The following is a 24,385-nucleotide window of genomic DNA, read 5'->3' as shown; positions in this document are numbered from 1 at the left end:
GCAAAAAAGCCTAAACCAGCCTAAACTGCTGGTCAGACCCAGTCGGGTCAGGCTGGGCTGTTTTTGGCACAACAGAAAAACTGTATGGCTTCTAGGAAAGGGCAGCAACAGCAATATGATATTACATTTATTAAAAATGTTAATTATAATAAACAACTCTTCCACCAAGTTTTGTTCACTGAGCTACTGTTTTGTTACAGATGTGCATTGTGGCTGTTGCATAGGTTCGTCCATCATTTTTTATTTATTTATTTATTTTTAATACACTTCACTAGCAGTGCAAAACAGTAACAGTAAACAGTAAAACAAGTTAACAAACTGGTTTATTACTGATGAAAATATCACTGAATCGCCGATCTGTTCAGGCGGACTCTAGGACCCAGACTGTGGCTAAACAGAATACAATCACATGACCTTCATGTTCAAAGAGAAGAAACGCTGCAAATCTATTGAGCAGAGAAAGTGGACCGCTTTATGCAAAATGACATAACAGAAAAGTTTGAGCAGTTGTAATATTATTTCCTGACACGTTAAAATCACGCGCTGCCATCATAATGTCAAACGGAAGAGTGTTACTGCGTCTTATCCGTTTGATTTAGAGATGGAGTCACAAATTACTTTCGTTTTATTAAGTCTGTGCTTGTTGCCAATAGTTTTTGTGTTGGTAAGTACCTAATTCACGACTTTCACCTCTAAACATTGTGTTTAATTAGTTTTTACCAACCCAACATTGTATTTATATACTTGGGTTCCCATGGTCATAAAAACGTTGAAATGTCAGGGAAATTTTAAAATTGTGATTTTAAGCCTGGTAATTCCCTGCTGAAAAAAAAAACAGCATATGCTGGTTAGGTATGTTTTGATGCTGGGATGCTGGTTTATGCTGGTTCTTTGCTGGTTTATGCTGGTCCTTTTGCTGGTTTATGCTGGTCCTTTTGCTGGTTTATGCTGGTTCTTTGCTGGTTTATGCTGGTTCTTTTGCTGGTTTATGCTGGTTCTTTGCTGGTTTATGCTGACACTTGCTGGTTTATGCTGTTCCTTTTGCTGGTTTATGCCGGTCCTTTGCCGGTTTATGCTGGTCCTTTGCTGGTTTATGCTGGTCCTTTTTCTGGTTTATGTTGGTTCTTTGCTGGTTTATGCTGGTCCTTTTGCTGTTTTATGCTGGTCCTTTTGCTGGTTTATGTTGGTTCGTTTATGCTTTACCCTTTTCCTTTTGCTGGTTTATGCTGGTCCTTTTGCTGGTTTATGTTGGTTCTTTGCTGGTTTATGCTGGTCCTTTTGCTGGTTTATGCTGGTTCTTTGCTGGTCCTTTGCTGGTTTATGCTGGTCCTTTTGCTGGCTTATGCTGGTCCTTTGCTGGTTTATGCCGGTCCTTTTGCTGGCTTATGCTGGTTTATGCTTGGTCCTTTTGCTGGCTTATGCTGGTCCTTTTGCTGGCTTATGCTGGTCCTTTTGCTGGTCCTTTGCTGGTTTATGCTGGTCCTTTTGCTGGTTTATGCTGGTCCTTTTGCTGGTTTATGCTGGTTCTTTGCTGGTTTATGCTGGTTCTTTTGCTGGTTTATGCTGGTCCTTTGCTGGTTTATGCTGGTCCTTTTGCTGGTTTATGCTGGTTCTTTGCTGGTTTATGTTGACACTTACTGGTTTATGCTGGTTCTTTGCTGGTTTATGCTGACACTTGCTGGTTTATGCTGTTCCTTTTGCTGGTTTATGCCGGTCCTTTGCCAGCACATGACCAGCATAAACCAGCAAAAGCCAGAAAAGGACCAGCATAAACCAGCATTCCAGCATCAAAACATACCTAACCAGCATATGCTGTTTTTTTCAGCAGGGAATGTAATTAAGTATATAGTGAATTTGGATTTTTATTATTATTAGTTTGTGTTATGCTTATTGTAAATACAATCTCTGTCAAAATGAGAATAGTTTAATAGAATAGTTTGTGGATTCTTATGCACAACTGCACATTTTTTAACTGTGTGACATTTCTGTTTTGGCAGATTCACGCTCATTTTCCATCGACTACAAGAACAACTGCTTCCAAAAGGATGGGAAACCATTTCAGTACATCTCAGGAAGCATCCACTACTCCCGCATTCCTCGGGAATATTGGAAGGACAGGCTGCTCAAGATGTACATGACTGGACTCAATGCTATTCAGGTGTACGTGGAACAGAGAAACAGTGCAAACCCTGTGTACACACTTATGTTACACATCTTGCCAAAAATATTTTGTTTGCTTTGATGCAGGTATGTGCCGTGGAACTTCCATGAGACTGTGCAGGGGGTGTTCAACTTTGCAGGAGACAGAGATCTTGAGTACTTCTTGAACCTGGCCAATCAGACAGGGCTGTTAGTCATCCTGCGTCCAGGGCCGTACATCTGTGCAGAATGGGAAATGGTGACTGTTACTTACTCATGTTGCTAAACTTGAACGTTTTTGAAATGTGATATTTTACAATAGGCCAGATGGTGTTACGTACCTCTGCATGTGATTAGGAGAATTTGACTTTTCAGGAAGTGTGTTTTTAAAGGAATAGTTCACCCGAAATTATACGTTATCTTATCACCCTTATAGCATTCCAAACCTATATGACTTTCTTCCATAGAACACAAAATAAGCTCTTTAGTAGAATGTTCATGCTGCTCTTTTCCAAACAATCAAAATCAGTGGTGACTCCAAAAGTAGCATAGTTTATATGACTTGCCTCCTTAAGTCATACAATAGGGTTATGTTAGGAAATACCTCAAATTAAGTGAATAAATCAGGAAAAAGTGTGATTAGAAAGGAATTAGAGACACAGAACATATCTTATTGCTTAAACACTGTAAGACATACACGTATACAAGTTTTTAAATCTGAACAGATTTCAAAAACACTATAGACATCATATACTTGTTGACTTTGGTTACACAGGGAAGAACTGTGCATCATACACTTAATGACTGAGGATCGCCCACTAGTAGACTTTTATATCATTCCAAACACACACACTCTTGCCGAAACATGAAAAATGAAACCAATATGTGCTCTGAAAATCATCTAAATGTGCAGTGTTTAATGTCCTCTGACTGGATGAACTCATAGCCTAAAGCTGTGTCCCACAGTTTTATGTGAAATATGTCAAATCTGTCTGCCAAAAATCTAGTTTGGTAACCAGTGTCACTAGTGTGACTGTAAATCGGGGCAAAGATCGGTGCAAAAGTTGTGTAGTGTATTCTAGCCTTAAGAAAACTTTGACAATAGTGCATAAATAATATGTTTTTAGGTCATTTTTGGACCATGACAGAACCTGGTCACCATTCACTTTTTTAAATACATGGAAAAGAGCAGCATGTACATAAGAGAGAAGGATGAATGAACAAATTTTTGTTTGAAGACTACATATAAAATAGCTTCCAAAATAAATGCTGGTAGCTACAGTTTGACTAAAAGTTGACAAAAGTTCATTGACTTTTTGTCGACTAAAACTATGAAAGACTCAAATGACTAAAATGTGACTAAGACTAAGCATTTTCATCTCAAGATAAAGACTAAGACTAAATCAAAAATTCCTGTCAAAATTAACACTGTGTACATTCTATTAAATGAAGAAAGACTGAAAGAAAATCATACTGGTTTTGAAAACATGCATGGGTAAATTTTAATTATTTATTTTATTTTTTGATCATTTTGAATGAGAATTTGATTCATGATGCTATTAATAATTAGTTCTGGTTACAACACAAAAGACAGCCTTGTGATTGCTATTTTGTGAATAAATTGTGGGTTCTTATCTGTCCGATAGGGTGGTTTGCCTGCCTGGTTGCTACAAAAGCCAAACATTATCCTTCGTTCAGCTGACACAGGTATATGTTACGTCTGCATGAGACATGACTTCACATAAGCCCGATCTGTCTTTAATGGTAGTGTTTGTCTGTTTCAGAGTATTTGAAGCCAGCAAGTGACTGGTTGGCTATGCTGCTCACTAAGATGAAACCGTGGCTTTATCAGAATGGAGGAAATATTATCAGTGTGCAGGTACAAAATAGTGCTAAATTGTCATTTATTAAGTAAGTATACAAGCATTACCAGACATGTGTCCAATGCAGTGTCCTCAGTTGAGTGGATCAGTCCCCCTAGTTGAACCCGATATGACCTTCTCAAGGACACAGTGTTGACAGCTGGGTTAGAACCTACAATTGGTTTGTTACCAGCTGAGATATTTAACCACTATGCTGCTCCACCCAGAGAAAAATGTAAAATAATATTTACTGACTATGCAATAATAACAAAGAACTTATTACAGTGACTGATGCTCATGTTTTGTAGGACCGAGAGCCCATACATAGTAATTATGTTTGGTGTTGATATGTAAACAGTGCTTTACAGTGTATAGACAAGTATGGCTCTTCAGGTGTGAATATTTTATGCTTTTTTTTGCCTTATCAGGTGGAGAACGAATATGGCAGCTACTTCGCCTGTGATTACAACTATCTTCACACTCTGTTCCGTTTGTTCCTGGGGGAGGACGTCATTCTCTTCACTACAGATGGGAACACGGATAAAGAGATGATCTGTGGCACACTTGAGGGCTTGTATGCCACTATAGACTTTGGCACAGGTAAGGTCAACTGAGGTCACTTGTGTCTGACCTGTGCAGTGTTTTTAAGAAATTTTAACTCTATTTTTAATCCATGTATGCATATCCAGTATTCAAAATGTAATTATTTTCTCCTTCAGACACCAACATTACTGCTGCCTTCATTCGACAAAGAAGGTTTGAGCCTAAAGGCCCACTGGTAAGTAAGATGTTTGGGAGAGCATTCATGTTGTGATTGTTTGTCTCTCTATTTATCAAGCTGTATTGATGTGTCATGATTTCAGGTGAATTCTGAGTTCTATACAGGCTGGTTGGATCACTGGGGTGATAAACATGCTTCTGTGGACACTGTCAAAGTGAGCAAAATGCTGGGAGAGATGTTGTCCATGGGTGCCAGTGTGAACATGTAAGTAATGCTTTCTATAGGATTTCCATTAGATGTTATCAATTAAAAATAACTTGGTTTTATATTCAAACTTGGCTGTTCCAACTTAGATAAAGAGTTTTCTTCCAATCACAGGTACATGTTTGAGGGAGGAACAAACTTTGGTTACTGGAATGGTAAGTCTGCTATCTCAGTATACTTGTTCCCATATTCTTGACAATATTGGGTAATGCAGTCATCTTAATGTGTGAATGTGTGAATGTTAATCATTCATAGGAGCAGATCATGATACCAGGTTTCGGTCTGTGGTGACCAGTTATGATTACAACGCACCTTTATCAGAGGCAGGAGACCCCACTGACAAACTGCTTGCCATCAGAGATGTCATTAAGAATGTAAGAACGAACATATATTAACACTGAATGCACATGTATGACAATATCCAATTTACAGTTGGTATTGCTGGACGTATGACTGAATTACTGTTCAGAAGTTTGAGGTCAGTAAGTTTTTTTTTTTTTTTAAATAAGTCTTTTATACTAATAATTTTATTTTTTTAAAAATCAGTAAAAAAACAGTAATTTATTTGTAATATTATGGTTATTAAAATATCTGTTTTCTATTTAAATATATTTTAAAATGTAGTTTTTTTTTTTCCTATGATGCAAAGCTGAATTTTCAGTATCATTACTCCAGTCTTCAGTATCATGTGATCATTCAGAAATTATACTAATATGCTGATTTATTGCTCAAGAAACAGTTCATATTATTATCGATGTTGAAAACAGTTGTGCTGCTTCATAATGATGTGGAAACCTTTTTCAGATTTTTTTGATGAATAGAAAGTTCAAAGAACAGCCTTTTTTTTTGTTAAAAATAAATATTGTATAACATTATAAATTAATTTTCACTTTTGATCAATTTAATGAATCCTTTACGAATACTCTTGAATTTGATAGTCCACTTTAGACATTCTACTAACTATAAGTAACTTCATGTCAACTATCTTTTAATTTGCAACAACAGTAAATGTCCTTGCAAAGATACTTCTAGTGAGTAGTATGTCTGTTGAGGGACCATCAAAATGAAGTGTATACTAATACTCTAAAGCCTGGTTGTTGACATGTAGCTGCAAAGTTGCTTATAGTAAGTGGGCTCAAAAAATTTTTTTTATTGTTATATACAGTTTTGTTTATAATGCTCAACTGCTAGGTGACCAGACCAGCTAGTATTTGTTACCAGCATATACTGAATAACAAAACTGACATCCATTCTATTGTATGAATAATATGTGTTTGTTTTCAGTTTCGAGACATTCCAGTTGGTCCCATGCCACCAGCCACCCCAAAGTTCGCTTATGGCTTCGTTACACTTCAGAAGGTGTGGATATTTCACATAGCAAAACCTTATTCATTTGCAAGATTTCTTGGCCATACAACCCTGCTTGCTCTGTTCCTATTTGCTTTCATAGGTTGGCAACATTAGCAGCTTGCTGGATACGCTGTCACCCCAAGGTCCAGTACGATCTCAATATCCTTTGACGTTTGAGGAGATTAAACAGGTATGATATTTAAAAGAACTTAATACGGTCCATAAACACTATGAACGTGATTTTAGCTAATTCATAATGTTTTCTGTTGCGTTTAGCCAGCCAATAAATGCCAGTGTTGTATTTCCTCATAAATGGCTGTAGATGTGGATATATGGTTTGGGCTTTGGGGGCTGGTCTTGGTTAAATGTCAGTGCTGGTCTGAGCTTGTGTTATGTCAACTGTGTGCAGTACTATGGCTTCATGCTTTACCGAACGACACTGCCACGGAATGTTCCCGAGCCGACCCCTCTCATCTCGCCCCTCAATGGCATCCATGATCGTGCATACGTCTCTGTGAATGGGGTGAGCAGACCACTTGTTTGGGTCACGCTAACACAATGTTTTGTTCTCACCATGGTTAGTCAGACACTATAACTGTGTAGTACCACTAGTGTGAAAAACCACTGTTTCCAACTGCTCAGTTGTTTTTGTCCTAGTGTAAACATTTTTACATATGAAGAAACAATCATTTTGAAAATGTTTAAAATGAGGTACACTCACATGTGATAAAGACTTATCAGGAAAGGGAATTGTAGAGTATAAAGTACGTAAAGACCATTGTGATGAAGATGACGCAGTGAAACAAAAAAATTAAATATATACTAGGTGCTTTCCAGTTGACCAAAAGTGCCCTGCAAAGTGGACTTCAGAGGGAATTCTGCCATATTAAGTGCCATTCCAGTCTGAAGGAAATGTATGTTCAGTTTAAAGGGCAGTGTAAACAGCATAGCGAATAACAGAACATCGATACATCTTCACAGGATATGGAGAAGGAAATTTACCCTTCAGTCACTTGTGCAAGTTTGAATAAAATAATTAGTTGAGGATGCAGCATTTTTATTGACTATAATAATGTCATGATAAAATACACACAAACGTAATATATCCAAATTATGTTTATTTTGCTATTAAACGTCACAACCAGACATTTGTTACTCAGTTTAACATTTTCAAATATGTTCATATTAATTAAATATTAATGTTCATATTATTATTAATTAACAATTCATATTAAATTAATAATAGCTTTATATATGTTATTTTAATGTATTTTAGTGCATTGAATCAAATAAAAAAAAAAAACATCATGTTAATGTTTAAATGTGTTTTTAATTATATATTTTTGTTTTGGATTTTATTGTAATTTTTTATTTATTTATTGTTTTTAACATACCGTCTATATAATTTGTATTAATATTATTTCAGTTGTATTTATTTTAGTACATCAAGTTAAACAAAAAATTAGAAACTGTTTTGGCAACTAGGTGAAAAGTTTTTTAATATTTTATTTTATTTCAGTTAACGTTTAAGTAAAAAATGTTTTCATGGTTTTAGTAAACTATAATAACCCAGTTTTATACATAGGTACAGTATATTAAATAAAAGTATGGTGATTTCTATTCTGTTCATTTATAAAGTATATCATGTCTTTATACCTCATACTCTTATAATGTGCGCAACACACATTTTATGATTGCTGATGTTGATTTTCCAAATGAGCGCAATACCAAGTGCACTTCAACTGATATCCTGTGCTCAGGGATTCTGCCAATTCTGCCAGAAAGATTAACCAATACGCTGACTTAGTTATATTCATGTTTAACTATTTATTTAGGGCCTACACTTAAAACTCCTTGTAACCATGGTTTTGTTTGAAAGGAAGATGTTTGCCAGTAAAGATGGTTCATATTGAAACTTGTCTGTGAGCAGGTGTTCCAGGGGCTTATGGAGAGGGACACTGCACTGGTGATGAATGTTACAGGACAACAAGGGGATCAGCTGGACATACTCGTGGAGAACATGGGCAGAGTTAATTTTGGCAGTTACATCAATGATAATAAGGCAAGTTAACGAAATATGGCATTGCTCAAGATTTGCTAGTATTACCAAAACCAACTGAGAAAATTCTATTGATAAAGTATATAAAACCCCTTTTCAGGGTCTCTTGGGTAACCTCATTTTGGGCAATGACGTTCTCACTGATTGGTCAATCTATCCATTGGACATTGACACTGCAGTAGCCAATGGCTTGCTGCAGGTGGATCACTCAGGGTCAGCGATGGAAGCAGGAGACGGACCAATGATCTACTCAGGAACCTTGAAGTCTACAGGCCTCGCATGGGACACTTTTGTAAAACTTAATGGATGGACTAAGGTAAGGCGTATTTTTGGGTATTATGAAGAATATCTAGAATGTGTTATCTTGAGTAACTACATGGCATTCTGTTTTCTCTTTTAGGGTCAGGTGTGGGTAAATGGGGTGAACCTAGGAAGGTATTGGCCCCAGAGGGGCCCCCAACAGACGCTGTATGTCCCCGGACCTTTTCTTAGTGCCACTCAGCCAAACAACATCACAGTGCTGGAGCTGGAAAGAGCTCCGTCGCACAGAAGAATCCTGTTTATGGACCGGCCTCAGCTGAACAGCACTGGACAGAAGACATGAACATAGACTCTAAGAGTGATAACCAGTTTCAGAACAGCTCCGTCATCTCTGCTCAAATATAACAGAGAAATACAGCCATTATAATGCATAACACACAACACTGTAATTTTTTGCCACATTTGCCCAATTTACTGGTTAGTTTTTTTCTTTAGAACTGGTAAAAATGCTAATGTTTTCCCACACCAAGGTGCTTCGGTTCATTTTAGTACTCTTGACAAATCTAATAAGTCAAGACCTTGATGTGCATTAAAGTTTATCTGCTTTAAAAGAAGATGATTTTTATCTCAGTGTCATAACTCCATATTCAGTGTTTCTTGAGGGGGACAGTCATGATGTAAAATATCTGGAATAATATAAATGCATCTAGTCACTTGGAAATAAATTAAGCTTTAAGTAATGAATAACATTATTACACCAAAAGAATCATATCAATGCTGATTTCAACTGTATTTGTACAATCTAAAACTGCAGCAGCCACCAATCAATGTGAAAGAATAAACTTTAACATTTTTACCTTACATTGTAAAACATAAAACATGCCATGATTTTACTTTACAGTTCTGAATTAACTATGACTTTTAATGAGCTATTATCTCATGAAGATATAGAACTTTTTTTGAATCACAGTGGTTGGCCTGTGTCCTGATTGAGTTGAAAAGTAATACAATATTTCTGTGAATCAATCATTCTCTTCTCTGATTTCAGATAATCTATCATGGTCTTGTTATTTCCAAATATAACTGTGAAATCCTTGATATGTTTCTTGTAAAATCCAGTCAACTCCCAGATCATGTCAAATGAAATATGTCCACAATATGGCACCACACCTTCACGTCCTCTAATGCTGTGTGGTAGGATGTGAGAGGTGAGAGGTCAGGGCCGGGCGGCTGCATTGGCTTTGCGGTGGGATTGGACGCAGCGAGGCGAACAGAAAGAGTAGTCCAGATATTCAAAAGGAATCTTCCCCAGTAATGACTCTCCACACTGAAAGCATCTCCTTTAAAAACATTTTTATGCTAGTTATTACAAAACTTATTTTTGGATGAACTTTAATGACGACTTCTCTATCTATATCCATTATATTTAATAATAAAAGGTAATACCTGATGGTAGTGAGTGTTACTCCAGTTGTGGCCATATGTTCAGCCAATCTCCTCTCCGCAGCCAGAGCTCGCTGTGTGGCATCAGAAATATGATATAATCGGCCAATCACAACAGGTCATCCACATAAGATCTACAGTAAGAGGAAGAAATGAAGTAGTCACCTTCTCTCTGTCACTAAGAGCTATGAACCTCCTCTTTTCCTCCTCTTCTTGCTGCTTCTTGAGTTGCTCTTCTTTTTGCTCTTTCTCTCTCTGTTTCCGTGCTGCTTTTTGGGCTTTCTTCTTCTCTGCCTTTTTGGACTCAATTTCTTCAGTCAGTGGTCCAGGCACCTTGAACATATTAAAGCAAAGAAAATACAGGAATACGTGACAAATTTATTACTTTAGGTTGCAAAGACAAGGCAGCTGTACATAGGTTTAAACAAACAAAACATATTTTTTAAATGTTATGACAATGTTATATACAATAATAACATGTCATAAATAAATGATTAACCTTTGTATCTAGTGCAGGTATATTAAAAAAATGTCTTTAATATGTATTAAAATCTATTTTGTTTTTAAAGTGAAAATTAGGATCATTTTTATTTGTGGTCTCCAAGCAAATGAATATTTTGTTACTATTTGTGGTGCTGCTAGTCGTCATAAGATAGATTTGTCTACCTGTGCTTTAGTGTAGTCATACTTATGAGGGTGTTCAGCCATGTATTTTCTAAATGTGTTGCGGGTATCTTTTTCAGCAGCAACGCCATATGGAGTCTGTCCTTTCTTATCCCTAAAAAAGACATTGACCATTATTTAGAACCGAACAACCCATCCGGCCATATGAAAACCTGCTGCTAATAATTGATTATTAGAATGATTCTGTAGGTGCATACTTGTTAGCTGGATCACTTCCTTCATCCATTAACAGTCTGATGACGGATTTCTGTCCAGCTGCTGATGCCACGTGCAGTAAAGTAAAGCCTGCTGAGTCTATGGGCTTGTTGAGAAGACATGAAACCCTCGAGGTAGGATTCTCTTTGGTGTTCCTCTCTTCTCCATCCTTTTCCTCTTCCTGGTCCTCCGGTAGTTGCAGGAGGGTGCGTAATGATTGGATGTCCCCCATTTTACAGGCGGTGTAGAGAGCGTCCCTCAAACTATATTCCCAAGACTCATCCACTTCTCTGAAAAGATATATTAAAAAAAAAAATACAATTTAAAAGAACTAGTTTTTGAATATATTTTAAAGTGTAACTTATTCCTTGGATGTCAAAGTATCTTCAGCATCACATGATCTTTCAGAAAGTATTCTAATACACTGATTTGGTGCTCATGAAACATTTCATAATATTATTAACATTGAAAAACATATCACATTTGATTGATTTAATGCATCCTTACTGAATAAAAATATGCATTAATTTTTTTTCTAAGAAAAAAAAAAACCTTCTGATATGTTGTTAGTGTGTATGATCCTTCAGAATTATTTGGACCGTGTTGCTGTTGCAGGCTTTGCAGCAAACTGTGAGTTGACTGTTGGCTCCAACATCAGTGTTTTACCTTCTTCTGGCTGACGTTTTTTGCCTTTCGGTTTCCTCCTGCTCTTTGACTTTCTCTGCGTCTCTTTAGAGTCATCTTCCCCTTCCAGTTCACCTTCTTCCAGTAGTTTATCATCTACCTCTTCTTCAGTTATTTCTCTTTTGCTAGAGTCTGAAGACACAAGAAAAACAAGCTGTTAATTTAACAATCTTCTCTATCTTTACTTAAAGCATTTTACTTTTCTTCTGTAAAGGTCTTTACCTTCTCTCTTCTCTTTCCGTTTCCTCCTTTTCTTCTTATTAAGCTGGACCTCATGTTCTCTGAGGTCCAGAGTTCCCAGTGTCTCCTCCACTGTCTCCAGCATTCCTGAGTCTTCCTCCTCTGAACTTTCTTCTTTACTCTCTTCTCCCCCTGTAGGCACTGACCACAAAACAGCCCTTTAATAAGTATATTTTCAGAAGCACAGTATGTAAGACACAGTCAGGGTTCAGACGCACCATTGATGTTTGGGACAGGTTTAGGAGTTTTCTTCTTCCACACTCTCTTTGAAGGACTGAAAATACTGGAGATGTCAGTGTCCTTTTCTGGAATGTAACAGACAATCATATTCAATGAAAGAAATTAACATATATAAAATACATATATTACATGGCAGCAAAACTCAACTTACGATAAACGTGTACAGTTGAAAGGAGATCAAAAACTTGCTGTATTTCTCTAAATGTTGCTCTACGGGTGGCAAAAGGAAGTACCCGGACTCTCTGATCTTTTTTGTCCAGTGGTGCTCCACGACCTCCAAGAAATATGGTCTTATTGTAACTCGGTGCTCGCAGGAAGATGGCACTTGCCTCCTTCAAATATTCAGCCCAGCTTTCTAGAAGATCGTGAATATCCTGATTAAAAAAGGGCGTATACATCAATAACAATTCCAAATGTATAAATTCTATGCAAGTTAGTGTTATTGAAGTTTTTAATATATATATATATATATAAAACAAAGGGTTGAAATTCACCTTGTGCAGCGCTGCCTCGTTGTAACGTCTGAGGGCCGCCCCTGCAGATTTAGGAGCGTGGCTGCGGTTCTGAGAGTCCCTCAGTCCCTGTGCGGTCCCTCGCTTCGCTCTCACCGTGTACCGATGAAACGTCTTATGCTGCACAATCTCTTTTCTATGTGTTAGATCAATCAATTAGGGAATAGCATTTACTTAACTAATTATTAAACAATTAATTAAAATATTTGTGGTTATAGACAACCTTCTGAACTTTTCACTGACCCCTTAAAAACCGCTCCAGCAAAGTGTCCGCCGCCAGTCATCAGAATGACCCAAATAGTGTTATTTGATATTTTCAGTAAAGAGGAAACCAAGTCTTCTTCATTGTCCTGAGTTTGAACAACAGAATCAGATGAGACTGAAAGAAGAAAGTGCTGCAGGAATGACTCCTAAAACTACAGAAATGACTTCTGGTTCTATCGTCCTAAAGTCAGTTGGTCTTTTGTTTAACTGCCTTCAATAAGGTCTGTATGCTTAACACAAGCTCAAGATGTTTTCCCATCTCATTCTATGATACTCAAATGTGGTTTTTGAAGCTTTTCTGTGTCTTGAAAAAGGTGGTTGCTAAATAGGACTAAAGAGGCATTAAATATCACACCAAACAGAAAAACTCAGCTTAAGGTCCTATTCCAGTCCTGTATGAAACAGTAACATGTCTCTGTTGAGTGGGGATTCTTCTTAGCCAACGCTCTTGTCATTTAGGCACAGAATAACAAATCTGAGAAATGATGGATAGATTTACTCACTTTCTTGTTTTGCAGAACACAGCGATACAATGACAGGTACTGTCCCTGCATGTTTTGAAAGACTGCTTTGGTAGAAAGTCGACGCGTGGACTGATCTGTGTCCAGAGCACTGTCTGTCTCTTCAGGGCCCACTTCATCATCATCCTCACTGTCTGAGTCTGAACCTGAAATGCTTGAAATGTCACCTGTTAACAGGAAGGCACACAGGAAGATTACGCTTATGCAAACTGGATGGCATAAAACAGTTCGTCAGTAAGGTCATATGAGCATACATGACTCTACCTGTGCCGGTCTTCTTCTCAAACTCCTCCACTGTGACCACTGAGCTTCCTTCCAGCCGCTGTCTCAGGTTGAAGCGGTGCCAGTCGAGTTTGTAATGCTCCATCTGATATAAGACTGGGACTGCATTAACATACATATTCCATTTCTTTCTATCCCTCACACAAAGCTATAACATGACTTCAGAAGTCTAGGACAGTAGTAGTCTCATTCCTAACTTGTATGAAAGAAAATCATATGATTTTGGAATGACATGAGGGTTGGGAAAATTCGTGACCATTCGTGATTCAGTATGCAAATAAATGTCTAAAAGGTATATGCTTTTGTTGAAGCTATCAGTGTCGTATATATCACAGATCAGTGGATTATATCCTTTAAGTACACAGTCTTTTGTCTATTTTCAAATACCTTCTTACTTTAAATCAAAGTTTGAATAATGCTGCAATTCAACTCTTAGCTGGTTGGTTTGGTTCATGGTTTATAACTTAACATAACTCAAACACTTTTAAAAAGTTAATTAGATAAATTTAAGGAGAAAAATACGTACTTGGCCAAGCTGTGGAAGAATTGGTCAGGTGTTATTAGCACACTTATAAGCTGGTTTATACAAAAAACTAATTGAACTGCAGATATTTAACACATAGTGTGCAAGGTTTTATTACAAACCCATACTTGAATTGATCGTATCAGCACTGTAATCAAGTACCTGCTCCTCTCGACTCTCAAAAGCACACCGACAGGCCGAGCAGAACATCTTGTCTGACACCTCACCGGCGGACGCAGTCTTCCTTGAGCCCACATCTGTCAGGGTTATGAAGAGTGTGCTGTAAACACCGTGTGCGACCTCATTAGAGCAGTCAGTCTGGCTCTCTTACCCTCACTGGACGCGTTAGCGGAGGGCTGGGGAGGTTCAGGATGAGCCAGCAGTCCAGACACCTCTCTGAGGCCAGCGGTCAACGTCTCATCCGCACACAGCGAGAACACACACCGATGCTCCGGAGATGACATGGCTCAGTCCGCAAAATAACCCAGCGCTAGCACCTACATACAGCGAGAGCTTTACACACGGAAGATCAAAAATGTGAGCTTTACTCGAATACACTAAACATTAAGATTCGCGAACTGCCGATAAAACCAAAGCAATGTCCATATTTTTCTCAATCGGACAGCTGAGTAACACCTGATTCAGCGCTTAAAATGCTGTGCTGACGCTATAATTCAGCTCACTTAACTATTAGTGATCCTTGTTAATGTATATATTTACCTTTTTGACAAAAGCATCAGTCCCTTATGGTATAAATTTTTAAGTTCAGTCCGCATAAACTGAAATGAATCATGTTACATCACACACGTGCTTGTGCTCTACGGTGGCCGACAAGTGTCCTAAAACTACAGCGCGATTTCGTTCCCAAGACTCTAGAGGCCAAAGACTTCCAAATATGATGACGTTTCCTTGTAATCGTATCCCTTTATCTTAAAATATTTTTTATGTAAATAACTGTGAGAAAAAACAGTGTTTATTTTAAAGACAGCATTAATTGTACAAAAACCAAAAGAAACGATCATCCATTATCTGTGAAATATGTATTAAATTGGCAGCATATCTTTTTCTGTCCACCATTAGAGTTAAGTTAGATGTATTCAGTTTTCAAATGTATTTGCATATGGTTCTTCACGCACAAAAATACTATCCCACAGTTTTACAGAAGAAAGATGAAAATACATAACACCATGAGTGTGAGTAAATGATGACACATTTAGGCAATTTATTTATTTTTATAATGCCTTTTAATTTATTTTTTACATTATCTTTGAAATTCCCCTTGGAGGAATGCCTCCAGTGTAAAGTTTGAAAACTTAAGCACATCTGTTTGAGTTTATCATCGCCACAGGTCAATCTTTTGAACCTTTACACTTTATTCAGTATAGTGACTACCAATGAACATTTCAATTGTTATATCAAATACAAAATACACAAAAATTACCATATTTTCCATGTTTATTGCAGCTTGGTTGTACTAAATATAATAAAAATTGATGTGATCACTTCCGTGTTCTTCTTTTTCTCACTGGCTTTTCTGTACACTTACTCTGGCTGGATGAGCCTGGTTTAACTGGATTCTCACCCTGTGAAACTGCGAATTGAGACTAGTTGAATATCAAACAGAATTATTCTGCATGGCCAGTTCCTAGACTGCAAAACTCTAGCTAGAGGTTATTGCTGTAGCTGTACCTTCCTCTGAGTTTGCAGAAGCATCCACCAGTGCTTTCCTCAGCTGCTCGCGTCTGAGCTTCAGATCACACTCCTGCTCCAGCAGGCTGCTTTCCTCCTCCTGCAAACTTCTCAGAAGAGCTTGCTTCGTCTCTATGGTACTGTAACAAAACAGCGTTGAGAATTCCATGCTTTAATTACAAAATAATTATAACGAACTCCCAGTTTAAAATATAATATGCACAAAGCCTTTATCTAAATTCTTGGAAACAGATGAAAATAAAATTTCCAGAACTGTCACTGTTACCATTCAGGATAGGTCCGTGCATCATCCAATCATTTGTTTTCGAGTTTAATATTGAAAGAAGAAAGTAAATGAGAACACGACTCCTTTTACAATCTAACAAAATCATATGGTGGCAAATTAGATTTATATAAACACTGTTCTAGGACAACATCTTTCAATAGGATAGAACCACAGACAGCTGGTGGTTGAGCAGTTTATCTGGATAGTCATACCTAGATAAAGTTAATTCTTCTAGCTGATTGCCAAGGCTTTTCTTCCACAGGCCTTCATCCATCTGCACCATCATCATCATCCTCCGGTCCATCTCCTCTCTGCTACAATATTAACAGAAGCTGCTATCTGCAATAGAAAGGCCACCTACAACCCTGATGCATGTAGCTAAATAATTACATAACTTAATAAACTACATTATTATTTTTTTATTAGTTGTTTTGTAGGCTATAGTATTAAACTTTGAATTTATATATATATATAAAAAAAATGTAATTCCTGAGGAAAAATGATGGCCTCCAATAATTTCCCTACTACGTTTGCGTCATAGGTAACTCGTACATGCTGAATCTTCATTTCAAACCGATAATAATAGTATTAGTATTAATTACCATTTGTTAACATCTTTGTTTACTTGCTCCACCTCGTCTTTGGTAAGCTGTAGTTCAGTTTTGGCATCCTTGAGTTGTTTTAACAAATCCTGACAGCGGAAAAAACAGCGCGCGAGTCAGTCAAACTCGTGTGAAGCTCAGCGTTCGTATGTTTGGTTTGCTAATGTGTTCAAAATAACACACACGTGGCCGCGAGCCTCACCTGTATTTCTTTATCGTCCTGAAAGGTGATGTTTAAAGAGTTTTGTGGGGTCTCCATAACGGCAAAGCAATACGATTTCTCGTGCACAGACCGACTTCACTGTTTGATGAACAAAAGACAGCTCTACATCGCACAAACTGCAACTGATTAAATGACCGAGAACAATCTGATTGGATGACGTTTAAACTAAGCGGCTTTGAATTACTATAAACACAAAATGACTCTAAGTTACATAATTTTATTTTATATTGGACTCTACTTATTTTCAGTTGAAATAAAACTAAACATGATTTTATTTACCAGACTGTTACAAGTAAAAAAAAAAAAGGGATCATAAGAATGATAGCAATGCGGAAAGCATGCAAACATGAACAATAATTGTCTGAATCAACTTTTAACTTCATAGAATGTTTTGTCATTTCCGCCTGAATCTATGCATGCACGAGCCCGGATAGCTCAGTCGGTAGAGCATCAGACTTTTAATCTGAGGGTCCAGGGTTCAAGTCCCTGTTCGGGCGAAAAAGTTTTATGAACTAAACACAAACACCGACATTATACACTGAAAATAGTAGTTAAATATGTGGCAATTAAAAACAGCGTAAAGAAGAAAACCAAACATTTGGTTGGCCACTGAGAGTACACATTATGTAACAGGAAGCTGGTGAAGAGCCCTTAAAAGGCAGGCTGCGTGAACTTAGACAGCAAACCTCAGTGCACTCATGGAGTACACACTTGCTATCATACTGCTCTTCTTCTTAGCAGGACCATGTTTGTCCCTGCCCGGTCAGGTAACTGCATATCAGTAAGTGTATATTTTGTTTTTTTTTTTATCAATCAAAACCACATATTTTGGTTGCATTTTTCTTGCAGATCTCCTCTCAGTCAAATGTTGGAGCAAGAAGACAAAGGAGAAGCTACTTTGGTAAAGTGTGTTGTATTAATTGTCATTATTCATTGAAAATGAATTGTATTTTAACAGTTTTATAACTTTCCCCAGATGATATTGACGAAAAGACTCCAATTGCAATGGAAAAGATCATAGATGTAAATGACTATCAAGGTAAAGCTTTTGCACAAGCCTGTAAAGATGTAAATGTTCTAACCGCTCTATATTTATTGTAATATCCATACAGTCTAAAAAATAAAGCTTCTAAAAAGGAGTTTTCACAGTTTTCAACAATCTTAGTTTCCATTAAGAACCTTTCAGTAAACAGTTCCACTATTTTTCTTAGTGTGAAGAACAATACTCGAAAGAACCTTTTTTCCACTATAAAGAACATTTTATGCAATGGAAAGTTTCCATGGATGTTAAAATGTTTTCATGTAAGCACAGATGCCATTTAAGAACCATCATTCTCTCGCAGGTGTCATTTCTGTGGAAGGCACCAACCTCAGAGAAGGAGATATAGCCGTGTCCAGTAGGAGTCAGAAGAACTGTTTTGCCAGAAGCTGCCTGTGGACCAAATCTATAGATGGAAAAGTGTACATTGCGTACTCAGTGTCTCATGTGTACAGTAAGCAGGAATAAGCAAACACTCTGATTTTTCATAAACAGTGCCACCACAGTAACCACTAACTAAATCTCGTTATTTGGTTTTGATTGTTCTTCTGCACAGGCGAGGAGGACGTGGAGAACATTAAGAAAGGCATGAAGCTCATTGAACATGACACTTGTGTGCGATTCGTACCCAGAACTCACCAGAGGGACTACCTGGATATTCAGCCCAAAACAGGGTATGGATATGAGATTACTCTTCAACGGCTTCGTTACTTGAGCATTCTGAGTGTATCTCCTCGTTTTTGATCGCTGATACTGTAGGTGCTGGTCATATCTGGGAGCACGTGGTGGTAGACAAACCATTTCTCTTCAGACACCTGAGTGCACCGGGTCAGGGGTCACCGTCCATGAGCTAATGCACGCCCTGGGCTTTGTTCACGAACAATCCCGAGCTGACCGGGACAAGTATGTCACCATCATGTGGTCCAATATATGGCAAGGTAAAGTAACATTCCTTTATTCTCATAGCCTTATACTTATTATCGCTCACTTATTCTTCCGTTCATTAAAATAGACCGGCTGAGGAATTTTGAAAAGTTTAAAACAGACAACCTGGACACCCCCTACGACTACGGCTCTATCATGCACTTTGGAAAGTATGTCGATATACATTTGAAATGGTACCTGAGGGATATAATAAACTACAGTTATATAATGCTATTCTTTGTCATTTCAGGTATGCCTTCTCTGAGGATGGTGAACCTACTATTGTACCAAAAAGAAACTGGAACGTGAAGATTGGACAGAGATTCGGACCCAGCGACTTGGATATAATGAAGATAAATAGAATGTATAAATGTAATGCATAATAAAATCCATTTACAGTAATGAATGGTCCATTGCACGGCTAAAAGTCTGACATTATTAATGCATTAGTGCTTTTACTTCTTAACATTTTAGCATCATATTTATTTAAAGGAAAATGGCTGATTGTGAAGATTGCTGATATAAAAATAGCTAATCAACTATAAGAATATTCTTTTGTAACCTGCTGTTTCAGATATTTCTATATTCCTTCCTGTGCTGATTTGATATCTTGATGCCTCATGTAAACATTACATCAATAAACATGGTCCATAAATATATTTTTCTCTGATATTTCATTTCATTGCAAAAGAATTCTCCATGAGCCAGTTGCAATCAAATAAGTCAAACTGTTGGTTGATAATCATATTAAATAAAGGTTCAGAATCAGCTGATCTCAGAGCTAATGAATATGTACTGAGGTGTCTGTCAACACCATAAATTACACAAGCTGAATTTAAAACAACCTGTTATTTGGTGTAATGCAAAAATGATAAGTTAAAAAAGGGCGAGGTGTTATTTATTTGCATCACGTGTTGCTACAGCATATTATGAACACAGCACAAATGACTATTGAGATTTTGTTTACAGATTAAAATGAGTTTAAACTCTACACGCACAAGTTTTGCATGGTCAGGGCGAATAAGACAAGAATCAGCAAGACTTCAAATTGCCATTATTGTGATCAGTCTTAAAAATGCTGAACTGTCTTTCCAATGAATGCTTTCCAAACCTTTCATTAGGGAAATACACGAATATCAAATAATGACACAGGACGTCACGCTAACCCTCCATCTGCAGCCTAGAGTAAAGATGGGTGGTTCTCGGAGTATATATAGTCTAGCTCCAAGGGCCCTAACTTTAGTTTACTACATGCAATACTCGACTCCATCCAGAACACCAGGACTTACACATACGTGATTACCAAGATGCTTTATGTGGGTATTTTTGTGGGACTGGTGTTAGAGTCCTGGTCTTTACCTGTGCAGGTAAGAACAGTTGAATACTACTACAGTTATGATGATAGTATTCAAATCCAATGGATGCCCCATAAATGTATTTATTTTGTATTAGAACTCTTCACTGATTCATCAGACAAGGCTGAGGTCAAAGAGAGAATATCCAGGTAAACTGATATTTCATGGTGAGCAATGTAGGTTGTTACAATGAACTGATGTAAATATACTATCCTTAATCTCTTCAGCAGAGCATTATGTGAATTCTGAGGACATGAATGCCATGGACAGGATCCTCAGAGTAAATCAACGTATGTGTGGTACAGATACAGACATATATTTACAGGGAATTACACTTTGAGCATGAAACATGTGGTTATCTTACTCCGCCAGTGTCCAGAGGTTTTCCTTTAAGAGAAGGTGACATCCTGAGTTCAGGATCCCGCAGTGCCATCATATGTTTAGGAGATTCTTGCCGCTGGCCCAGATCTGTTGATGGTTTTGTGTATGTACCGTACATCATCTCTCCAACATATGGTGAGTAAGATCTATGAAACTGCATGATAGATGTTATAAGTGAAAGATAAGTCAAGGTCTTTATTATTAATTAACACATTATTTTATATCATTTGTGTCTTCGACAGATTATATGGACAGGATCACCATAGAAACCGGAATGTTGGACATTTCCTCTGCAACATGTGTGAAGTTTGTGCCTCGCACACATGAAGCAAACTTCCTCAACATCCAGTCTAGAACCGGGTGAGTCCTTTGCATTCATAAACAGCCATGTTCTATTAGTGTTCTCTTTAATGTTTAATATTTTACAGGCCAATATAATATATTTATTTTTAATGTGTCATTATTTACTGTTTTATGATAATTTTTTAATGAAATTATATATATATATATATAAATATATATGCATAAACACACCACCATACAAAAGTTTGGAAGCAGTAAACATTCTTTCTTTCTTTAAATTATGACTTTTATTATGCAAGGATGCAATAAATTGATTAAAAGTGAAAGTACAGACATTTTTAAAATGTATAAAAAATGCTGTTCTGCTGTCACACTGAAGACTGGAGTAATGATACTGAAAATTCAGCTTTACCATCACGAGAATAACCAACATTTTTAAATATATTAAAATAGAAAACAGCTATTTTAAAAAACAATAATATTGCACAATATTTTTTGTTTTTGATCAAATAAATGGAGACTAAGTGAGCAAAAAAAAAACCCTTAAAAAAATAGTACTGACCCCAAACTTTGAACAGTATGCAATTTTTTTTTTTATTTTTTTTTGACTATTATTGTTGTCCACTCTCGACCCCATAGCTGCTGGTCATATCTGGGAATGATCGGAGGCAGTCAGACCGTGTCTTTGCAGTCTCCGGGCTGTATGTGGTCAGGAGTGGCAGCTCATGAGCTAATGCATGCTCTGGGATTTGTACATGAACAGTCCCGCTCTGATCGTGACCACCACGTCTCCATCCTGTGGGAAAACATCATAGATAGTAAGTGTTTGAAACCAGCACTTATTTTGAGTCAATGCATTCAGTACGACAGTAATGCATGGTTCTTTTCCTAGATCAAAGGCACAACTTTAAAAAGTATGAGACAAACAACCTCAATACTGCATATGACTATAGTTCTGTCATGCACTATGGGAGGTGAGTATTGGCAATCTACTGTACAGTATGCATACAATCTGAAATGCATGTAGTCTGTAGCGGTTTAAACAGTCCCTTAAACCTAAGAATTTTGTTTCTTATAAATGAAGCAATAAAAAACAATGTCAAATAATTTGAAGTTAAATGAATACTGATGCACACACAGGTATGCCTTCTCAGAGGATGGTGGACCCACCATCATCCCTAAACCAGACCCATACATTCCCATTGGCCAGCGAGACGGACCAAGTCCGACAGACATTCACAAAATAAACATATTGTATAACTGTGGTAGGTATTCATCTTACTAAAGTTTAAGAAACTGTGCTTCCTGTCTATTCATTTGAATTTTTCTTTTGTGTGTCCACTAGGTGGCCGAGTGTGAAACAACAAGCTTATGAAATGGACCCAACATTATTAACTGGACAAGAGGCACCTGACTCCTGTATTCACCTTTCCTTCTCATTTTATGATGGTTTGGCAGTGTGATGTATTTTGACACTATTTATATTACAGTACATAACAGATCATGTTAAATACAGCAAATTATTTAACAGGACAATATCATAAATTCTTTTTGGGCAAATTAAATATAACAGAATCCAAAATAAAGCAAAGAAAAAAAAACTAGGTCTAAATATGTGTTTTAGAAATGCAGTCTTTGTGTTCATGTTGTTTTATATGAAATTGGTTTACCATTTTCAGCAAAAATGTAAACGTAACGAACATTTAAATGTCATATGGTATAAATGCATTAGACATTTTTTCTTACACCTTGAATACATATGTGTGTGCACATTAATCATTATTTAAAAAACAAAATGATATTTAGTATATTTTTATGGTAAAGTAGTTGTTTATTCATAGATTTTATAGGGTTTTGGGGAGTCATACCAAATAACATTTTCAACCTGAACTAATCTTGCCATATACAATGAAAAAATTGGTGTAGGGTCTACTTTGAAATAATTTTCACACATCAGTAAATTAGTAAAAACTAAAATTGTATTTTCTTGTAAAACACAAGTTACAACTTCGATATTTTTTTTTAACAGTGTGTGAGGGTGTGCAGGAATCCTCTTATTTGAATTCAGAAATTAAAAACATGTTCATCATAAGACGAGAATATTCAGGTCATTGTATGTATGAATTGCATTTTTCATGTATTTTTGAATAAATTAATAGATCAGTTCAAAATGAGTGTCATGCAATTGTTATTTTAATCAAATGTTGAACTTGATAATAAAAAATTTAAAAAGTCGATGTTTTTGTCTCAAGTCATAGTTGTGTTATTATGTATATAGTTGTGTTATTATTATAAGTAATATCAGAATACAGAATTTAAAGCACATCATAAATGCAAACACAAATCTGTAACTACCTTGGCCAGTGGTCAGATGATATTTACACAAGATCCATCGCGTCTTTCTCAGCTTCTAGTGTACAGCCTTGCGTTGGAAACCCATCCGACTCGACAGCCTTGACCTTCCCCTCTGCCGTCTCTTTCTGCGAATTCTTGCAGTCACCTTTTGCTTTTCACTGTCCAGAGTGAGTAAACTTCGCAGAAATTTGAAGGAGAGGTAGAGAGACAGATATGTAAGAAAAAGATAACAGGACCAGAGAATCAACATGGCATCAAAAAAGAAAGAAAAGAAACCTCTCAGTCAGATGAGATGTAGCATCAGAAATATAATGTAGCTGACAGAATATCACACTGACACAGTTTTAATATCTATTGTCTTCAGAAGGACAAAGCAGAGAGTGTCAAATTTCACTCAGTTCTGTTTTCAAACCACTTGAAAACACTGTACAGACGAGAATAAAATTGAACTCTGCATGTTGTATAATTCAAGTCCCGTCTCTGTGCTAATCAGCTTACACTAGATTAGATTGTTCTTACCAGTGCCATGACACACTGATCTCTTATTAAGATCCAACACTCAATATAGTTCATCCAACAAACAAACAACAGAAATGATTGACTAAAAAGAAAACAAAAACATTTGTATAACTCATAATTAAAATAATTATTAAAATAAAACAATGATGGTATGTTATTATACAATAGCTACAATTACATTATTTTATAATGTTAATCATCTGAGAACTAATGAGTTTCTGTTATTGTATAATCTTGACAGAATTATTGAGTATAATAATCCATAGATAATATCAAAAACCAAACCTGGGGCTTACTAGCAGATCTTTTAGCTACTGATTATGCCTTAGCACATCTAAAGAGCCTCGACTAGATGGTTTTTGGCTTAATATCACGCCAAATGTTCAGCATGCAGCAGTAAACACACGGTAAACGCGTGGCTCCGCGTCACGTGGTGGCGCTGTTCACAGCACGCGCATTGGCGCA

The 24,385-nt window shown here is 36.9% G+C and overlaps 5 protein-coding genes, 1 long non-coding RNA gene and 1 other non-coding gene across 13 annotated transcripts; 4 read left to right on the top strand and 3 right to left on the bottom strand.

Moving 5' to 3' along the window:
* The first annotated feature begins 406 nt into the window (after positions 1–406).
* glb1l (galactosidase, beta 1-like) lies at positions 407–9,674 on the top strand. Of its 2 annotated transcripts, none has more exons than XM_042731006.1 (16): positions 407–661; positions 1,991–2,160; positions 2,248–2,398; positions 3,786–3,846; positions 3,924–4,018; positions 4,430–4,601; positions 4,721–4,779; positions 4,865–4,986; positions 5,101–5,141; positions 5,242–5,360; positions 6,271–6,345; positions 6,437–6,526; positions 6,746–6,859; positions 8,267–8,398; positions 8,496–8,711; positions 8,796–9,674. In XM_042731006.1, exons 1-16 carry the CDS (start codon positions 602–604, stop codon positions 8,997–8,999), a joined length of 1,881 nt encoding a protein of 626 aa, XP_042586940.1. In that variant the 5' UTR covers positions 407–601; the 3' UTR covers positions 9,000–9,674. The 2 variants fall into 2 exon arrangements, with proteins under 2 accessions (XP_042586940.1, XP_042586939.1); XM_042731005.1 differs by having other exon boundaries at positions 408–664; positions 1,994–2,160.
* Positions 8,853–15,119, bottom strand: ankzf1 (ankyrin repeat and zinc finger peptidyl tRNA hydrolase 1). Of its 6 annotated transcripts, none has more exons than XM_042731002.1 (17): positions 14,965–15,119; positions 14,576–14,741; positions 14,407–14,501; positions 13,704–13,806; positions 13,422–13,606; positions 12,898–13,004; positions 12,637–12,790; positions 12,294–12,516; positions 12,121–12,207; positions 11,885–12,043; positions 11,645–11,794; positions 10,981–11,266; positions 10,766–10,877; positions 10,265–10,432; positions 10,103–10,173; positions 9,827–9,996; positions 8,853–8,982 (listed from the first exon to the last, which is right to left on the bottom strand). In XM_042731002.1, the coding sequence occupies exons 2-16, from the start codon at positions 14,706–14,708 to the stop codon at positions 9,873–9,875; spliced, it is 2,157 nt and encodes a 718-aa protein (XP_042586936.1). In that variant the 5' UTR covers positions 14,709–14,741; positions 14,965–15,119; the 3' UTR covers positions 8,853–8,982; positions 9,827–9,872. The 6 variants fall into 6 exon arrangements, with proteins under 6 accessions (XP_042586936.1, XP_042586934.1, XP_042586932.1 ...); XM_042731000.1 differs by lacking the exon at positions 8,853–8,982 and adding an exon at positions 9,236–9,342; XM_042730998.1 differs by lacking the exon at positions 8,853–8,982 and having other exon boundaries at positions 9,672–9,996.
* A 562-nt stretch (positions 15,120–15,681) lies between these two features.
* si:ch211-167j6.3 lies at positions 15,682–17,205 on the bottom strand. Its single transcript, XM_042731008.1, has 5 exons — positions 17,024–17,205; positions 16,822–16,910; positions 16,432–16,533; positions 15,934–16,073; positions 15,682–15,835 (listed from the first exon to the last, which is right to left on the bottom strand). Exons 1-5 carry the CDS (start codon positions 17,078–17,080, stop codon positions 15,744–15,746), a joined length of 480 nt encoding a protein of 159 aa, XP_042586942.1. The 5' UTR covers positions 17,081–17,205; the 3' UTR covers positions 15,682–15,743.
* A 263-nt stretch (positions 17,206–17,468) lies between these two features.
* On the top strand, positions 17,469–17,541 carry trnak-uuu. Its single transcript has one exon. It is a non-coding gene; the product is annotated as a tRNA-Lys (tRNA).
* Positions 17,542–17,593: 52 nt separating this feature from the next.
* LOC109050416 (hatching enzyme 1.2) lies at positions 17,594–19,664 on the top strand. The gene is made up of 8 exons (XM_042731007.1): positions 17,594–17,811; positions 17,894–17,945; positions 18,021–18,083; positions 18,388–18,537; positions 18,640–18,757; positions 18,843–19,021; positions 19,096–19,177; positions 19,258–19,664. Exons 1-8 carry the CDS (start codon positions 17,743–17,745, stop codon positions 19,388–19,390), a joined length of 846 nt encoding a protein of 281 aa, XP_042586941.1. The 5' UTR covers positions 17,594–17,742; the 3' UTR covers positions 19,391–19,664.
* A 604-nt stretch (positions 19,665–20,268) lies between these two features.
* LOC109050167 (high choriolytic enzyme 1) lies at positions 20,269–23,005 on the top strand. Its single transcript, XM_042731010.1, has 9 exons — positions 20,269–20,374; positions 20,460–20,511; positions 20,593–20,661; positions 20,735–20,878; positions 20,986–21,103; positions 21,686–21,864; positions 21,939–22,020; positions 22,187–22,311; positions 22,392–23,005. The coding sequence occupies exons 1-9, from the start codon at positions 20,315–20,317 to the stop codon at positions 22,403–22,405; spliced, it is 843 nt and encodes a 280-aa protein (XP_042586944.1). The 5' UTR covers positions 20,269–20,314; the 3' UTR covers positions 22,406–23,005.
* Positions 20,505–24,366, bottom strand: LOC122138462. The gene is made up of 4 exons (XR_006155583.1): positions 24,217–24,366; positions 23,402–23,577; positions 21,656–21,842; positions 20,505–20,897 (listed from the first exon to the last, which is right to left on the bottom strand). It is a non-coding gene; the product is annotated as an uncharacterized LOC122138462 (long non-coding RNA).
* Between the last annotated feature and the right edge of the window lie 19 nt (positions 24,367–24,385).

This window comes from Cyprinus carpio, chromosome B9 (assembly GCF_018340385.1).
Source record: "Cyprinus carpio isolate SPL01 chromosome B9, ASM1834038v1, whole genome shotgun sequence".
Taxonomy (NCBI): domain Eukaryota; kingdom Metazoa; phylum Chordata; class Actinopteri; order Cypriniformes; family Cyprinidae; genus Cyprinus; species Cyprinus carpio.
Note: the sequence above shows the minus strand (reverse complement) of the source record. Positions and strands in the feature narration are given on the sequence as shown.

What these genes read in the sequence shown, in the direction of transcription:
- ankzf1 (XM_042731002.1), bottom strand. Translation starts at nt 14,708, where the DNA reads ATGTCATCTCCGGAGCATCGGTGTGTGTTCTCGCTGTGTGCGGATGAG. An exon ending in GTGTTCTGCAAAACAAGAAA is followed by an intron (nt 13,005 to 13,421) that starts GTGAGTAAATCT and finishes GTTCAAACTCAG; the next exon opens with GACAATGAAGAAGACTTGGT. An exon ending in CTCTTAGTGACAGAGAGAAG is followed by an intron (nt 10,174 to 10,264) that starts GTGACTACTTCA and finishes GATGCCACACAG; the next exon opens with CGAGCTCTGGCTGCGGAGAG.
- si:ch211-167j6.3 (XM_042731008.1), bottom strand. Translation starts at nt 17,080, where the DNA reads ATGGAGACCCCACAAAACTCTTTAAACATCACCTTTCAGGACGATAAA. An exon ending in AGGACGATAAAGAAATACAG is followed by an intron (nt 16,911 to 17,023) that starts GTGAGGCTCGCG and finishes TTCCGCTGTCAG; the next exon opens with GATTTGTTAAAACAACTCAA. An exon ending in GAAGAATTAACTTTATCTAG is followed by an intron (nt 16,074 to 16,431) that starts GTATGACTATCC and finishes GTTTTGTTACAG; the next exon opens with TACCATAGAGACGAAGCAAG.
- glb1l (XM_042731006.1), top strand. Translation starts at nt 602, where the DNA reads ATGGAGTCACAAATTACTTTCGTTTTATTAAGTCTGTGCTTGTTGCCA. An exon ending in ATGGGTGCCAGTGTGAACAT is followed by an intron (nt 4,987 to 5,100) that starts GTAAGTAATGCT and finishes TTCCAATCACAG; the next exon opens with GTACATGTTTGAGGGAGGAA. An exon ending in CATACGTCTCTGTGAATGGG is followed by an intron (nt 6,860 to 8,266) that starts GTGAGCAGACCA and finishes GTCTGTGAGCAG; the next exon opens with GTGTTCCAGGGGCTTATGGA.
- LOC109050416 (XM_042731007.1), top strand. Translation starts at nt 17,743, where the DNA reads ATGGAGTACACACTTGCTATCATACTGCTCTTCTTCTTAGCAGGACCA. An exon ending in AGATGTAAATGACTATCAAG is followed by an intron (nt 18,084 to 18,387) that starts GTAAAGCTTTTG and finishes ATTCTCTCGCAG; the next exon opens with GTGTCATTTCTGTGGAAGGC. An exon ending in CTCAGTGTCTCATGTGTACA is followed by an intron (nt 18,538 to 18,639) that starts GTAAGCAGGAAT and finishes TCTTCTGCACAG; the next exon opens with GCGAGGAGGACGTGGAGAAC.
- LOC109050167 (XM_042731010.1), top strand. Translation starts at nt 20,315, where the DNA reads ATGCTTTATGTGGGTATTTTTGTGGGACTGGTGTTAGAGTCCTGGTCT. An exon ending in GTCAAAGAGAGAATATCCAG is followed by an intron (nt 20,512 to 20,592) that starts GTAAACTGATAT and finishes TCTCTTCAGCAG; the next exon opens with AGCATTATGTGAATTCTGAG. An exon ending in TCTGTCATGCACTATGGGAG is followed by an intron (nt 22,021 to 22,186) that starts GTGAGTATTGGC and finishes ATGCACACACAG; the next exon opens with GTATGCCTTCTCAGAGGATG.